Source organism: Antechinus flavipes, chromosome 3 (genome assembly GCF_016432865.1).
Source record: "Antechinus flavipes isolate AdamAnt ecotype Samford, QLD, Australia chromosome 3, AdamAnt_v2, whole genome shotgun sequence".
Classification (NCBI taxonomy): domain Eukaryota; kingdom Metazoa; phylum Chordata; class Mammalia; order Dasyuromorphia; family Dasyuridae; genus Antechinus; species Antechinus flavipes.
Window position 1 is genome coordinate 318444074 of NC_067400.1, and position 16670 is coordinate 318460743.

Here is a 16670-nt window from a genome sequence, read left to right on the forward strand (position 1 = left end):
GTCCTGGGCCCTCTTCTCTCTCCCTACCAGAGGTTCTTAAACTGAAGTATGTGCTCCTGTTTTTAATTATCTCTCAGTATAATTGGGCTTTTGGTTTTTTGGGGGGAAATCCTATGTATTTTATTTTGCGTTTTTAAGAATATTATTCTGAGAAGTAAGGAGACAATTTTTAAGTGCCTACAATTTGCCAAGAACATTGCTAAACTTCTTAAAATATTATATACTTACAATAATCTCGGTTAGTAGGTTAGTATGATCTCTCTTCATAGTTTGAGGAAACTGAGAGAGAGATGAAATGACTTCCCTAGAGTCACTCAGCCCAGTAAGGGTCTGAGATTTGTGCCCACGTCTTTCTGACACCCGGTCCGGTGCTCTCTTTGAGTGCTACCCCCTGGATATGTATAGCCTTCACCATTCTGTTCAAGAGATCACGACACAAAGGGAAGAGCAGGTCCTGGCTAATATAATCTTATTTAGTGACTTTATCACATCTCATGGATTTAGCTACATTTCTGTGCAGATAACTCACAGATTCATGTATTTCATCTTAATATGTCCAAAAGAGAATTTGTCTTTCCTCCCAAATCTGCCCTGCTTTCCAAATCTTCTGCAACTAACTGTCAAGGACCCCAGGATCCTCCCACTCACTCTCTTGGAAGTTAGAGGTCATGCTCAGCTTCTTAAAAATCCATCATACATATCCAATATGATATTATATCTCATTTCTACATTCACACTATCACTCATATTTCCTTTTTCCACTCCTACCATGTACATCAAACAACCTGAACTACTCTGTAGTTTCACCATGAACATACCTGTTTCTTTCCTACTTCAGTATACTGTTACTCATAATTTAACTATACTATCTTTTTTTTGTCAACATTACTATTTTAAGAAATTATCTATACATTTTTTTTCATTTATCTAGTCTTTAAAGTCCATCTCTAATAATTTTTCTCAGACACCTTGCCTGTTATCCCAGTATCTCTCCCTCCACACAGCTTCTTTAGACCTCAGGTAGCATTTTTTTTTTCTTTCTCTCCATCTGCATCTTACTGTTTGTTATATAGTTGCTTAAATATCTCATTTTGAAAATGAGAATATCCTGTATTCTTCAGGATACAGTGTTTTGCCTAACAGGCAATTAATAAATGCTTGTTGAATTTGAATTAGCTGTTGAGATTCTTTCTGGAAATACTTTTTTTCCCAACTGATCAATCTCATCTTCTTTTCATAGCCAAACTCCTAGAAAAATCTGTCTGTACTTGTTGCTTTGTCTTCTAGCTTTTTGCAATCTGGCTTTTAGAAATCTCTTTGCCCAGTTTCCTCAATAATCTATTTATCACTAAATCCATTGAGCTTTTCTCTTTGTTTTATTTGTCTTATTTGCATGCCTTTTGACATGCCTGACTATACTTTCCTTCTGTATATTATCTCCTTCCTATTTTATGACACTGCTTTTCCTTGATTCTCCTCTTACCTGTCTGACTGTTTCACATCAGTCTGCTCCTTGATAATCATTGTTCATGTTATATATTCCTGTGTATGGATATATCCTAGATTTCTCAAATAGGCCTTGGTGATTTCATCAATTTTCAGCTTCTCCTTTGGTAATGATATCAACTTTCATGAGTTGATGGATTTTCCATTTAGATTTGGATTGTAAATCTGTTTCCATCTGCTAATTTGGCCAAACTGGGAATTGAGATTCATGATCAACTGATTTCTTTTAACCTCTAGGTAATCCTGCCAGTGTGTCTATCCTCCACTCAGATCTCCCCGCTCATCAAGAAAATCTCTGAACATAAAGATTTCAAGAAACTTCTCAGGACACGGAATAATGTATTGGTGCTTTACTCCAAATCTGGTAAGTACTCTTGGTTCTTCTCATCAAAAGACCTAACTTCATTTTCTTTTCTGTGAGTTGTAGAGAAGGTGCCAACCTGATTTGATGCAGGGAGTTTCCTCACTTGGAAGTTTTCTGTACTAAGGAATTCACAGATCAAATCCCTATCTCTAGTCCTATTTTGTCAGTTGCTTTTGAATAGTTAAGATATGCAGGGTTTGTTTTTTGTTTTTTTTTTTTTTTCCTTGTCACTTAAGAGAATCTCTTCTGTTAGTTCCTTGGGGGAAGACACAGTCTCTGCTCTTAGGAAATTCCTAGTTTGACAGAAGAGAGCAGACACACACACACACACACACACACACACACACACACACACAAATGTAAACTCTTATAGTGGACCTTGTATGGGGGAACTCTAGGTTTTTGGTAGATGGGAGACCTTGGAGGATAAGGACCGTGATTTCTTTTCTTTTGGCTTTGTCTGCAATGCCCAGTCCAGGGCACTGTTCTCAGGACATATCCAGGCAGCCTGGATGATTCATTGACTCTGCCCTGCCAGTAGCTTACTGAACTGAGAACTGGATTTGGCCAACTCCAGCCCTGCCTGCCCTCAGTCTGCCCCACTTTGAAGCAGGAGCATGTGGCTGAATTTAGAATCCACTAAGAGCTTGGCAGATTTATTGAGGGTAGATGGCCATGAATAAGACCTTTCCTTTAACCTCCAGGCTAACAAGCAGAATAACTGATGGAAAGAGTTTTGCTTAGCTTTTGGCAGTGACTTCAGGGAAGGGTAAATGTCTGACTTGGTTGATGTCGTTCCAGGAGGGTTGTGTCTTTCCATCTCCAAAGGATGCCAAGTCTCCATTGTGCCAGGAGAGACAGCGAATGGCTGGTCAGGTTCTGGGCACAGTTCTTACCAGCGACTCTTCTTTGGGTCATTAGGACTTGGGCCTGATGGATGTTTTGGACGTGTGTCCCTCTGGAAGCTCAGATCATCTCTGGCCTTTAGCCATGTTGTTTGGCACTTGGTGAATTTCCACATTAGAGAGCCTGGCAGTGTTGGCTGGCCCAACATGCTGGGTGCTTAGGGCGGGACTGGCTTCTTTTTGCCGCAGGTCAGCAGGGAGCTGAGTCCAGATGGGGTGTGTGGAGCTGAGGGCCCCAGAGAGGGCTCTAGAGCAGAGGTCCTTAATCTCTTTGGGTCAGAGACTCCTTCAGCATCCTGATGAAGTCCATAGAACCTTTCCTTTTAAAGAGTAAAATAAATTCATAGGATTACAAAAGAAACCACTTGTATTGAATTATAGCTATCACCATATTTAAAAAACAAGTTGACCAAATTTAGCACTCTTGACATAACCTACCAATCTATATTAATCTCTATTATACAAAAATGTTTAAATTCTGTCTATTCCATATTTTGTTACTATAGAAAAATATATTGATTCATTAATTTCAAAAGTGCATTAAGTCAAGACAGCAAGTAATAATTGGGCTAATGTATTAGAGAATTAGAAGAGGGGAAGTGGTTTTGATGGACTTTCACATTTGACCTCTTAGTTTGAAATAGAAACTTGATGGGTTTCTTTCATTTTCTGTCTCTTCCTAGGAGACTGAGTAGAGTTATTTTTACTCAGTCTCCCAATTATTGCAGTGATTGTTTATCTTCCCTTTCTGTCTCTACCTAGGTTAGAAGGTATTCTTTTTAGTTTTGTTTTTATTGTTTCATTACTAGGTAGTCTAGGTGGAGCCTTTTATTTGTGACCTTCAGACTGGTTTCTAAGTAATACTTTAACTAATTTTTCATTACTTTAAAAAAAGAAAAGTCACTAGTTAAAGTGAGTTTACTAACATAGACCTTGCTTCTGTTGGACTGAAGTGTGGGGGTTAGGGAGAGTGTTGTAGAGAGGAAGAGAGAAGAATTCTTTTACTTTATTACTTTGAATTTATATTTTTGCTTTCTTTGTGTTTCTCCAGAACACAAATTGAACAAATTGAATAGAAATTGAACAATTTTTGTCATAGTTGTTTTGATTAAATTCTTTCCTCCTTTCTCCTATTTCTAGAACCTTAGATCTAGGAAGGTTTGAGGGCAGAAATGAAATGGTAAGCATTTCTCTTTAGACCAGGGGTTCTTTTTTTTTTTTTAAATTTTTTATTGATAGAACCCATGCCAGGGTAATTTTTTACAGCATTATCCCTTGCATTCACTTCTGTTCCGATTTTTCCCTTCCCTCCCTCCACCCCCTCCCCCAGATGGCAAGCAGTCCTATACATGTTGAATAGGTTACAGTGTATCCTAGATACAATATATGTTTGCAGAACCGAACAGTTTTCTTGTTGCACAGAGAGAATTAAATTCAGAAGGTATAAATAACCCAGGGAGAAAAACAAAAATGCAAGCAGTTTATATTCATCTCCCAGTGTTCTTTCTTTGGGTGTAGCTGCTTCTGTCCATCTTTGATCAATTGAAACTGAATTAGCTCTCTTTATCGAAGAGATCCACTTCCATCAGAATACATCCTCATACAGTATCGTTGTTGATGTATATAATGATCTCCTGGTTCTGCTCATTTCACTTAGCATCAGTTCATGTAAGTCTCTCCAAGCCTCTCTGTATTCATCCCGCTGGTCATTTCTTACAGAACAATAATATTCCATAACGTTCATATACCACAATTTATTCAGCCATTCTCCAATTGATGGGCATCCATTCATTTTCCAGCTTCTAGCCACTACAAACAGGGCTGCCACAAACATTTTGGCACATACAGTAGACCAGGGGTTCTTAAACAGGCCCCATGAACATTTTTTTAAAAATATTTTTACAACTGTATTTAAATATAATTAGTTTCCTTTAGAAACCTTAATATTTTATGTAAGTGAAAACATGATTCTAAGAAGGGATCCATAAATGTTATCAGCCTGCCCAAAGGGCCCAGGATACACAAAAAGTGATGAAGGCTTGTATTAGGAGCTCCATGCATGCTTACTGCCAGCAGAGCAGCGGATGCTTTTTGTTGGCTCCATGAAAGTCACAGTATGCCCTCTTATTTATAGCCAAGTCTCAATTATCCACATTAATGGAGGACAATAGTTGTACAGATAATTTAAAAATTTTCATTTTAATTTCACTTTGGCATGTATCAAATGACTTTCTAGAGGTCAACAGACCTTCTTTCCTAATGACATTTGTTTTGGCTGATGTTAAAATAAGTATTCATTTTCCATGCTCACATATATAGCAAGGGAGGTGACCCCATAGTGAGTTCATTGTCAAGGATTAGACATTTGTTATTCTGAAAGTGGATAGCAGAATTGGCAGAGTTATGATCTTGGCAACAGGGCCAATTTCTTCCTCTTCCTCCTCTCATCATCTCCTCTCTCATTCCCTCTTATTGTACTATTGCATTCAATAAGAACTGGTGGGATTGGCTCCTTATCATTGTAGAAATAAATTAGAAAAAAATCTTTTGTTGAGTTAATTGCATCCTACCCCAGGAAAAATTCCTGTGAGTATCCATTAGAAGTAATGGGGAAGAGAAAGAACAAAAGAAAGGGATTTTTCCTGTGGCTGCTTGGGAAGTAGGAATATATTTCAGATTGGGAATAGGATTTAGGTACACTTGGAATTTTCCTTCAGTTGCTACATTGTATGTGTATGTTATTTAATAACTTCTGCTATTCTGAATTTCTGGGCCAGAGCATTTTATGCTTCAGATAATAGCTACTGAGTGATGGAAAGAAATATGGTTTTTACCTTAGGGACCTTACAATCTAATAGGAGATTCAAGACAGACAGACATACACATACACAGATACAAAGATACACACACACACACACACACAAAATCATTAGAGATATTTAATTGAAAAATAGCCAAAATATATACGTATGTTTAGGAGAAAAGGCAAATTAAAGATTATTGACTGGGAAAATAAATTGTTTGAGAAACAAGTTGATATAATAAAAAGAAGCCTGTATTTGAAGTCAGAAAATTTGTGTTTGAATTTCGTCTTTGTTACTTATTACTACTGCAGAGTTGGATGAGTTCCCTAACATTTTCTCAACTTTAAAATGAGAGGATTGGACCGGATGATCTCTACAAATCCTCTGATCCTAAATCCTGAAAGAGATGGAAATTTAGCTGTGGTTTAAAATAGGTGTTCATACACCTGAAAAGTAGACAACCTGAAGTATATACCTCATATTTAAGACCTGCCTATGGAGAGGCAGAGGTTATGAGCCTTGCCTACAGAATGTGAAAATGTGAAGTTATGAAGAAACATGAAGTGAGACTTTTCCCTTTACTCTAGGCAGGTGGTGGTGGTGATGATTTCTGTTACTGCCCACTTTACCCTATGTCATGGCCGTAGAGCTGCCTATGTTCATTTTGTTGTTATTTTTTTCCTAGCTGCTGCAGCCGAAAATCACCTCAGATTACTGTCTAACGTGGCCAAAGCAGTGAAAGGACAAGGCACCATCTCCTGGGTGGACTGTGGGTATGTGCTGGGGATTAGGGGATGTTGGTAGAGCTGGGCAGCTGCTGCTTGCTTGGGTCTTTAGGAGGGAGGGAAGCACATTTTGTTACTATTTAAATTGTTAAATTTAAATTTAAATAAAGATACAGAAATCACTGCCAAAGTCCCCTCAGTAGTACTCCTTGCTCATCTCCTTAGTGAAGAAGGGTAGAGGAAAGGTGACCACTGAGCATAATAGGAGCCCCTTGGTTTCCATAGAGTCTTGACTTTTCAAAACATGCTATTGCATTATTTTTTATCTTCAAACCAATCCTGGGAAGTAGTTAAGGAAGGGATTTTCACCTTATTTTGCAGAAGGGAAACCCGAAGCCCGGAGAAGTTAAATGGCTAGTGAGATAACAACTACTTACTGATTTAACTTGTTTTATTTTGGAGAGCTTTTAATAGTGCTTATTACTTAGGCTAGTTCTGTTTCCCAATGCCTTTCTAGCTTTCTGCTAAATTTAGTTGATTATTCTTTACCTTCTACTTTTGTTCTGTGTTTCTCCCTTCCCCTCCTCTATTTCTCTTTTTCTTCTGTTTTCCTCCTCCTCCTCCAGTGAAGCTAGAGAGAATACTAGATATGAAGATAGGAAGATATGAGTTTAAATGTAGATTCAGACCCTACTAGCTATGTCATCTTGGACATGTCACTTAACTTCCATATTTTTCAATTTCTTCATCTGCAAAATGGGGATAGCACCTACCCACTAGAGTTGTCTTAAGGATCAAATGAGATAACTTATATAAAGTGCTTTGCAGTTGAAATCACTCTGAGGTCTTACCTCACATTCATCAGATTGAATGACATGACAGAAAAAGAAAATGACAAATGCAAGAGAGTATGTGCAAAAATAGAGACATATGCACAGTTGGTGAATCTATGAATTGGTCCAACTATTGTGGAGAATAGTTTGAACAGTTCTATACATAAAAGGCTAAAAAACTGTATAGCCTTTACCCAGCAATCCTATATAGGTCTGTGTCCCAAAGAAACTGTTATTTTTTTTAAGGAAAAGATACACACACACACACACACACACACACACACACACACACACACACAAATATTTATTGTAATGATTTTGTTTGTTTTCTGGAGATCTTGGGGCAGCCTTGTTTCAGCAGAGTAATCACCACGAGAATAGCCAGGCATTAAAGTCCAAATCCTTTATTATCTCCTTCACAATCGAGTTTCCTTGCTTGGGGCCAGGCTAGCTTTCTTGAGAGCCTTTCAGACAGGCCTTGATCTCAGTTGGGGAAGTGCAGGAGGCCAGGCCAGGCACCATGAGGCTGATGAAGATGGAATGAATCTGAATCCAAGGGCTTGTGCTTCAGCCTCCAATCTGCTTGGCTTCTCTGGCTCTGACTGAATCTGGCTTTTAGTCCCTGCTTATATGCTGTACACTGAGTATAAATCAATCATTGTATCACTAGGAGACCATTATTTGTTGTAAACTATTAATCACCATGCTAAACTAGATAACCATTGTCTTTGTCAATTCCACTGACTTAACACTTTGTAAGAATCTTTGTTTCAGAGTTCTAGCCCATAACAATTTATTGCAACTCTTTTAAAAAAAAATTTCAGTAATATTTTATTTTTCCAAATACATGTAAAGATAGTTTTCAGCATTAATTTTTGTAAGACTTTGTGTTCCAAATTTTTCTCCCTCTTCCCTTTACTTCCCTGCCCCTAAAGACAGCAAGCAATCTGATATAGATTAAATATGTGGAATTCTTTTAAACATAATCAAATCAAAAGAGAAAAAAAACTCACAAAAGAAAAAACAAACAAACAAAAAGGTAAAATACTATGCTTTGATCCACATTCGGTCTCTATAGTTCTCTTTCTGGATGTGATTGGCATTTTCCAACCCAAGTCTATTGGAATTGTCTTGAATCACCACATTATTGAGAAGAGCCAAATCCATCACAGTTGATCATCACATAATCTTGTTTTTGCTATGCACAGTGCTTTACTAGTTCTGTTCCTTTCATTAGCATCAGCTCATGTAGGTCTTTCCAGACTTTTCTGAAATCTGCCTTCTCATCATTCTCCAACTGATGGGAACTCAATTTCCAGTTCCTTGCTAATATGTGCAATTCTTTTAAACATATTTCCATATTTGTCATATTGTAAAAAAAAATCAGGCCAAAAAGGAAAAAACCATGAAAAATAAAACAAACAAAAATGAAAATGTGATGCTTGAATCCATATTCAGTCTATATATTTCTCTGTTTAGATGTGGATGACATTTTCTATTTCAAGTCTCATGGAATTTGCCTTGAATCACTGCATTGTTGAGAAAAGCCAAGACTCACAGTTGATCATATGATCTTGTTGTCACTATACAGTGTTCTCCTGTTTGCTTTTTTTTTTTTTTTTAAGCATCTATTCATGTAAGTCTCCAGGCTTTTCTGAAATCAGCCTGCTCATCATTTCTTATAGAACAATAATATTCCATTACCTTCCTGTACCATAACTTATTCAGCCATTTCCCAACTGATAGACATCCTTTTTCAATTCCTTTCCACTACAAAAAGAGCTGCTACAAATATTTTTGCACATATGGGTCCTTTCCCCCTTTTTATTATCTTTGGAATAGTAATGAGACAGCCTTTTGGGCATAGCTCCAAATTGCGCTCCACGATAGTTGAATCATCTCACAACTCCACCAACAATGTAACACTGTCCCAGTTTTCCCACATCCCCTCCAACATTTATCATTATCTTTTTCTGTCATCTTAGCCAAATTGAGAAGTACAAGGAGGCAAAAAGTAATATTATAATACTTTTTCTATAGGAAAGCACATTCCACATTTCAGAGATTCAGTTAAACCTATTTATAAGTTTGGGGCAACTTGCAAGCCTTATTCTTCCCTTGTTTGGGATGAATTAGTAGAAATTCATATTTAAACAGAGTAGGGCTAGAACAGGACGTTTTTGGATTATTGCCATTTCTTAAGCAGAACTCCTTTCAGGCTTCCTAAACAGCCTTGTTGTTTAGATGAAAGATGCTAGGGAAATATAAACCCACAGCTCTTGCCTATTTGGGCTTTTGAGTAGTGGCTAAATTCTGAACTCTAAAACTTCATTGGGAGTACAGTGAGAGCTCCCTGAAGGTCGTCAGAGCCCATCAGTATCTTGTGTAGATCATTTGAGCTGGCTTATTGTATCATAACTGATGGTAGGAATATCTAGCTTCCTACTCCAGCTCAACTTCCCCTTCCCTTGACTGGGTTGAAAAGTGGAGTAGAGAGATGAGAGCAAAGGCAGCTGAAGGAAGAAAACACCAGCAGCCTGTGCTAGGACTGCTCAAGGACAGAATGTGTATGCATTCAATGTCAGTATAGTGGTCTTACATGTTGGGGGCACTCAGAAGTTGTAGAGATGGCAGTGTGGGAAGATGTTTTAAAAAAATATTATGTAATTTGTTAAGGGAGAAACTTACACATGCATTTGTGGTACAAATGTTTTGAAAACCCAATTTTGACTCTTCATGTTGAATTTGGCATTGGCACATTTTGATGGGATCTTGTACTGTCAGTTCTTGGACATCTAGACAGTAATATCTACAATTTCTGATTTATTTAGGTTTGACTGCCTTGTCTTTTTCTCTTGTCTCCCTCATTAAACTGGGAACTCCCCGAGGTAGGGACTTTGCTTTTCTCATTATAATAGGAATTTTGCAAGGGAAGAACTGTCTAATGCATTAGACTAGGAATTCCCTACCAGACCAACTAGCAAAATAAAAAAGACTACAGAAGAAGAAAGGCAGAGTGAAATCTCTAAGCCTACAGATATAAACTCTTTAGGGTACTGGCATGTCATTCAAAAGGAGCTAGGTTATAATAATTTCCTATAAGGGGGACTTGGGGCCAATATCATTGCCTCCATAGAGGCAGGCAGCCTAACTTCCACATTTACTCCCCATAAAAGCACCAGATCAAGTAGTGATCAAGCATAAAAATGCTGCAATAAGTGCCTTTACACACCCCAGAACTACACAAAGAGTCAGCAAGAAAAATGCCCATGAGCAATAGGGAAGGAGCTCTTCCAGAAAGCAGCCTCCCAGTAGAACCACATATACTTCTAATCTGTAAGGCTTTTTCTCCAGAGGCAATAAAAGTAGGGAGGACCCGTAATGGGAATCATGTAAGCAACTGAGTTTAGTTGCATTCAGACCAGGACTCCTAGGCTTAGGGTCCAGAGCATCCATTCCTGAGATGACATAAAGGCCTTGAAGATGCAGTGCTTTGTTTGAACCTCATATATCTGGGGGGAAGATTGAGACCTTAAAACTTCCAAAAGCTCTTAGACTCGATGTAGCCTAGGATGTAAAAGTTGGAGCAGCAATCCATCGGGAGACCAAGCAGGGCTTGTTTCCTCACCTGAAAGTACAATAGGATTTGGAGTCTGATCCTGATGCAAAACCCCAATTTGGGAATTAAGTTAGGGGATATGAGTAAACAGAAAATGACATCAGTCATTATGAAAACTTATTTAGAGTCAAAATGGCTGAGCAAAAAAGAAGCCTTTTTGTCTAACTCATCCAACATGTGGCCACCACAACAATCTATGCTACACCTAACCCTGATTAGGAAAGCCACGGAAAAGTCACTGTGAATTATCTTTCCAGTTCAGAACAGTTTAGGGAAATGCAGAGAGAGGGCTGAAGAAACTGAGATGAAGAGATGGCCAGATTATACTGAGGGAATAGTAGGGAGCATTTCACCCTCCCTAAGACAGAGCACCAGAGTGGGACAGAAAGAGATCCTAAGGGATCCTTCATCAAGCAGAAACATACCATCTGGCATCTGTATTTCCCATTACCCAGTTCCAGGTCATAGAGCCAGTGGGGAAAGTAGGCTCCAGACTGTGGACTGGTTGAGGAACGAGTTCTGGAAATGTTTCTATGTTGTTCTGAGCCCCAGAGTAGAGCAGGGACTCAGTCCTTACCTTTAGCCCAGCACATAAACCTGCAGGGGAATAATCCAGACAGAAGCCTCAGGCTGGAGAGGAACCAGCATTTCAGTCCCTCTGAACTGGCAGAACCTCCCACCTGGCTAACAGTGACTGAGTCTAGCAGCAGTTTACAGAAGCTGGGCCACGCATGAACCACCAGACCAAACAGAGCTCAGAAATTCACAGAGTCAGACCAAGAGGGCAGTGAACAGAATTCTCCCAGCTCACACTGCTTTGGGAGCATTAAAAACTTAACAACCCCTGGACTGAGTTGTGAAAACTGAAGAAAACAAAAGGGTAGGAACTCAGACCCTGGATTTCTGGGAAGATGACAGAGCAGGACAGAAAATTCCAAGGCTTTAGATTTCTCCCACAAAACAGAACAGAATTGTGCCTCGGGGAATATGGATAGGTGAAAACAAATAAGATTTGGGGCAGAACATGGGTCTTCTTAGGACAACTGGAGAAGAGAGAAGAAAGACTCTAGGATTGAAGATTAACCTGTCGAAATGTAAACAAACTCTAGCCTAGTCTGGAATCCCTGTGGCCAATTGGGCAGGAGGTGGGGAGCCTCACACAGATCCCCAGGAACTATCACCTTCTGGTCCTTGGAGGGAGCTGGGAGTCTAAGTCCTGGAATACTTAGTGAACCTTGGCTGATTAGGAACACCTGGCCTGGTTGTGCCTCAGAGATGCTTCCCTGGGCCAGAAGGACCAGCACACCCAGTGTGTGTGACAGTACAACAGGGAAGCTGTGAGCTGTGGGCATTTACACCAGGGGGAACTCTTGGTTTTAGTTTTCAGGCCAGAGGAAAGAGCTAAAGGAAGACCTGAAGCCAGAGGCCCCATTCCTCTACCCTATGACTAGAGGATTACACTATTAAGTTCTTTTTTTTTTTTTTTTTTTTTGAGCAGGCAAAAGAAAAAAGAACCCAACTATAGAAAGTTACTGTGGGAATAGGAAAAACTAGGGTTCATCTTCAGAGGTGGATACTAAAATTTAAAAAAAAAAAAAAAGCCATTCCTATCCCAAAGAGTAATGTTACAATGGCGAGCTAACCAAAAAGAGTTTATATGATAACTCAAAAGAGACTTGAAAAATCAAATGTGAAAGATTGAGGAAAAAATAAAAATTATAAAATAATAATCATAATAAAAAGAACAATCCAAGAAAAACAAGATTATGAAAAGTCAATCAATTAGGAAAGGAGATCGAGTCTTAAAGAAGAAAATGATTCTTAAAATTAAGCCAGTAAAGTTATGAAACCAAGAAATTATAAAACAAAATATAAAGAATGAAAAAATAGAGGAGAATGTGAAAAATAACAGATCTGGATAACAAATCAAGAAGAGAAAATAAAAGAATAATTAGACTATCTGACAGCTATGGCCAAAAAAAGAAAAAGAAGAAGAAACTTGATATAATAATACAAGAAATAATTAAAGAAAATTTTCTTAAAGTGATAGCAAGAAGGGAAAAATAGACATGAAAAAAAGTCCATTGAATATCATCTCAAAAAAATCCTACAAGGAAAACACATAGAAATATCTTACTAAGTTTCAAAACCTCCAGATCAAAGAGAAAATTTTACAAGCAACAACAAAACAATTCAGATATGCTGGAGCTATTATAAAAGCTGCACAGAATTTATCAGTGACTACAATAATAGATGGCAGGTTGTTATATATGCTATATATAGTATACTATATAGAATACTATTTATTGATAATTAAAAGAACTAAGGTTGTGGCAAAAAATATTATATCTAGCAAAATTAAGTATAATATTAAATGGGGTAAAAAAAAAAAGGATATTCAGTAAACTGTCAGATTTTCAGGATATTGTCTCAAAACAAACCTGAACTCAATAGAAAATTTAACATATAAGAGCCAACATCAAATTCCAAGGGACTAATAAGGACAAATTGTTTATGTTTCATATGTGGAAATGTAAACTATAATGTCTAAGTTAACATTAGTAATCAGGTAATTCAAAAGGAAAATTCAGGTAGAGCTGAATGTGATAGCACTCTAAATTCTAGAAAAAAGTAAAAATAGTACTTAAGCTATATGGATGAAGTGTAATAGCAAGAGCTAATACAAAGGGTTTAGATTGGGGAGAAGGAATGGTAGTTCTGAAAACCTATTCACATTGGGGAATGACTTAAAGAGGGAACAATACATATATATATATAATCTCAAGAAGGGATCTTCCAAAATCCATAAAGAAATAAGGAGGGGAAAGGAATAGGATAAGGTAGGGTATAGAAGGGCATGTAAATTAACAGGAGTGGGATTAATGTGTAGATTAATGGGGAAAAGATTAAAGAGGGAAGGAAATTGTGGTATAGGATAAGGTCTATAGATTAATGGGAATGGGTTAAAGAGGGGAAAAAAAGGAGGAGATAAGGGAGGATCCATGGGTGGGAGGTTAAGTAACTACAAGGCAAGTTAAAGAATAAAATTAAAGTAGAAGAGTTAGCCAAGATAGAAAATAAGAGACATGCAGAAACACTACAACAAGGATCAGGAGTAGAATTTATTATTTAAAAAAAATAGGGGTAGTAATCATTGATTTCAGACAAAATCAGCTTTTTAAGAAGATTGAATCAAGAGAGAAATCTACCTTATATGTCAGCCATATTAATCTTGTTTTAGATGTATGTATATTTGTATGTATGTATATACATGTATATGTATGTATATTTACATATGAATGTGTGAACACTCATGATGTGGTATGGATGTGTGTACATTTCTATCTGTTTATACATAAATATATCTGTGCTTAATTGTAACCTGCCTCCAGAAGATGGGAAAGAAGGGAGAGTAAAAGGGGAAAAATAGAATAAAGTAATAAATGCACAGCAGAGAATAAATGAAAACCTACAAGGAAGCAAAAAAGATTGGCAGTTATGAATACAATTTCTTCTGTTATTATATATGCTTCCAATGAAATGGAAATTCATTGTTTCTAAAACTATTTGAGTAATTTATTTCCTTCTCTGTTAATCTGGGCAATGTATATTTTTATAAGTGTTCATCTATTTCACTTAGATTATAAGATTTATTGGTATATAGTTGAGCAAAATAGCTCTTAATTTTGCTTTAATTTCCTCTTCATTGGTGAAAGGTTTATCCTTTTCATTTTGATATGGAGATTTATTGTTACATATTTGAATCCAACCTGATATACAGCTGGATACATGACAGGGTTTATTTTTTTTCCCCTCCTCCCTCTCTCTCTCTCTCTCTCTCTCTCTCTCTCTCTCTCTCTCTCTCTCTCTCTCTCTCTCTCTCTTTCTCTCCCCTCCCCCCCCCCCCCCTCTCTCTCTCTCTCTCTCTTTCTCTCTCTCGGCAATTTGGGCTAAGCACCTTGCCCAAGGTCATACAGCTAGCACATATTAAGTGTCTGAGGTTGTATTTGAGCTCAGATCTTCCTGAATCCAAGGCTGGTGCCCTATCCACTATGCCATCTAACTGTCCCAGTCTCTCTTTTTCTATTCTGTTTTTTTTTTCTTATTTTGCATGTAAGTATTTAAAAAATAAATACATTTTTAAAACTCCACTTCTGGCCAAACATTCTTTCCAGAAGTACTAAGAGCCCAGCATAGCACTAAGTTCAAAGTCAAGAAGCAGGTAGAAGAATAAGCAAAATGAGTAAGAAGTAATGAGCAAAAAGAGAACCTGATTATAAAAGTCAATTATGTTGTTAGAGAAGCTTAATATTCAAGCACAGAAGACAGCGATTTAAAACATCTATCTGCAAAGCATCAAAGAAAAATGTAGATTGAACACCAGCCCAATTTAATTCCTAGAAGAATTAGAGGTGGTTTTTTTTTTAAAATTATTAAAAAAAACATATTCCGGGGCAGCTAAATAGTGCAGTGGATAGAGCACCAGCCCTGATGTCAAGAGCACTTAAATTCAAATCTGATCTCAGATACTTAACACTTTCTGGCTGTGTGACCTTGGGCAAGTCACTTAATCCCAGTTGCCTCAGCAAAAAAAAAAAAAAAAGAAAAAGAAAAAGAAAGAAAAAATATTCCATTACATTCCTATATCACATTTTAAATTTTTATTTATTTTTGCTGAGGCAGTTGTGGGATTTTTAAATGTTCTCTCTTCTTCTGAGCTTGTCTTAGTCTTCCCTGCCACTATAGTAGCTTTTTATTGTCAAATTCCTTTTTTAAAAAAAAAATTCTTCATTTTTTCGCCAGTTTATTTCTTTGGACTTTATGTTAAAGTTGGGCTCTGCTCAATTGGGAGTGAGGACACAATTTCCCAAGCTTCAGGCTTTTTTCATGCTGCTGTTTTTCAGTATTTGTTCTGAGGGTCTGCTGGTTTTCAGTGCTTCCAAATTGGTATTATCCTGGGAGAGAGTATGGTCACTATATCCTGATCTGCACTCTGCTCTTTATCCAGGAAGGGCAGCTGCAAGTGCTAGAATTCTGTTTGACCAGGCCCCTTATTCCCCTTTGACCAATTACAATGCTTCTTGCCCTGGCACTGTGACTGCATAGGGGCAAAAGATTTGCCAATCAGCACCAGCTATACCCAGTGCTAGTAGAAGATTCCCTGTAATCTCTTTCTGATCCCTTCCCATTTCTGCGTTGAGCTCCCAAGTGTTCTGGGGTTCATGCCCACTCTGATATTACAGAGCTCCCTTACAAAACCTAAGTTGTCTTAGACCAGAAAAAGTCTCCTTTTTCTGTTGGCTCCGCCTTTCCGAAATTTGGAATGAAAATGTGGATTGTTGTTCGCTGGGTTCCATCCTGCTCTCTGCCACCTTGGCCCTGACCCTGGGATGTTGCGGAGGGGTGTGTGTATTTTTCTTTCAGAAACCAGTTCTTACATCCTTACCAACAGTAGTTTCAAAAACAGACTTCAGTTTAACTTGGTGAGGGGAAGAACAGGGAAAACTTCCTGGGAAGTGGTATCTGTTCTGGGTCCTGATGAAAATGTCACAATAAAGGAATAGTAACCAAGAGCTGCTGAATGTTAGTATTTGTATTAGAAGGCCAGGGAGTTGGGAAGTCTGCTTTATTTGTCCCTCATATGTGTATGTGTATGAGGCTGCTCAGTGATATGTAGAAGGAACTCCAGGTCTGGATCAGAAAGACCCCAGGCAAATCCAGTCTCAGGTGGAGACCTCTGTGGCCCTGGGAAAGACATCTAACCAGTGTTTGACTCAGTTTCCTCATCGGTAAAATGGGAATGATAATAATAGCATCTGTCTTGCACAGGGCTCTTGTGAAGGCCAGTTGAGATAATTGTAAAGCATTTAGCACAGGGCCTGGAATATAGTAGGTATTGTACACACATATATGC

General features: G+C 37.9%; 1 protein-coding gene across 1 annotated transcript in view; it reads left to right on the forward strand.

The window, feature by feature from the left end:
- The window catches only part of PDIA5 (protein disulfide isomerase family A member 5), a 170611-nt gene that overhangs the window by 35562 nt on the left and 118379 nt on the right, over positions 1–16670 (forward strand). The window contains exons 2-3 of the mRNA XM_051985419.1: positions 1744–1870; positions 6265–6352. Coding sequence (XP_051841379.1) covers positions 1744–1870; positions 6265–6352 — 215 coding nt within the window. The remainder of the gene's footprint in view (positions 1–1743; positions 1871–6264; positions 6353–16670) is intronic.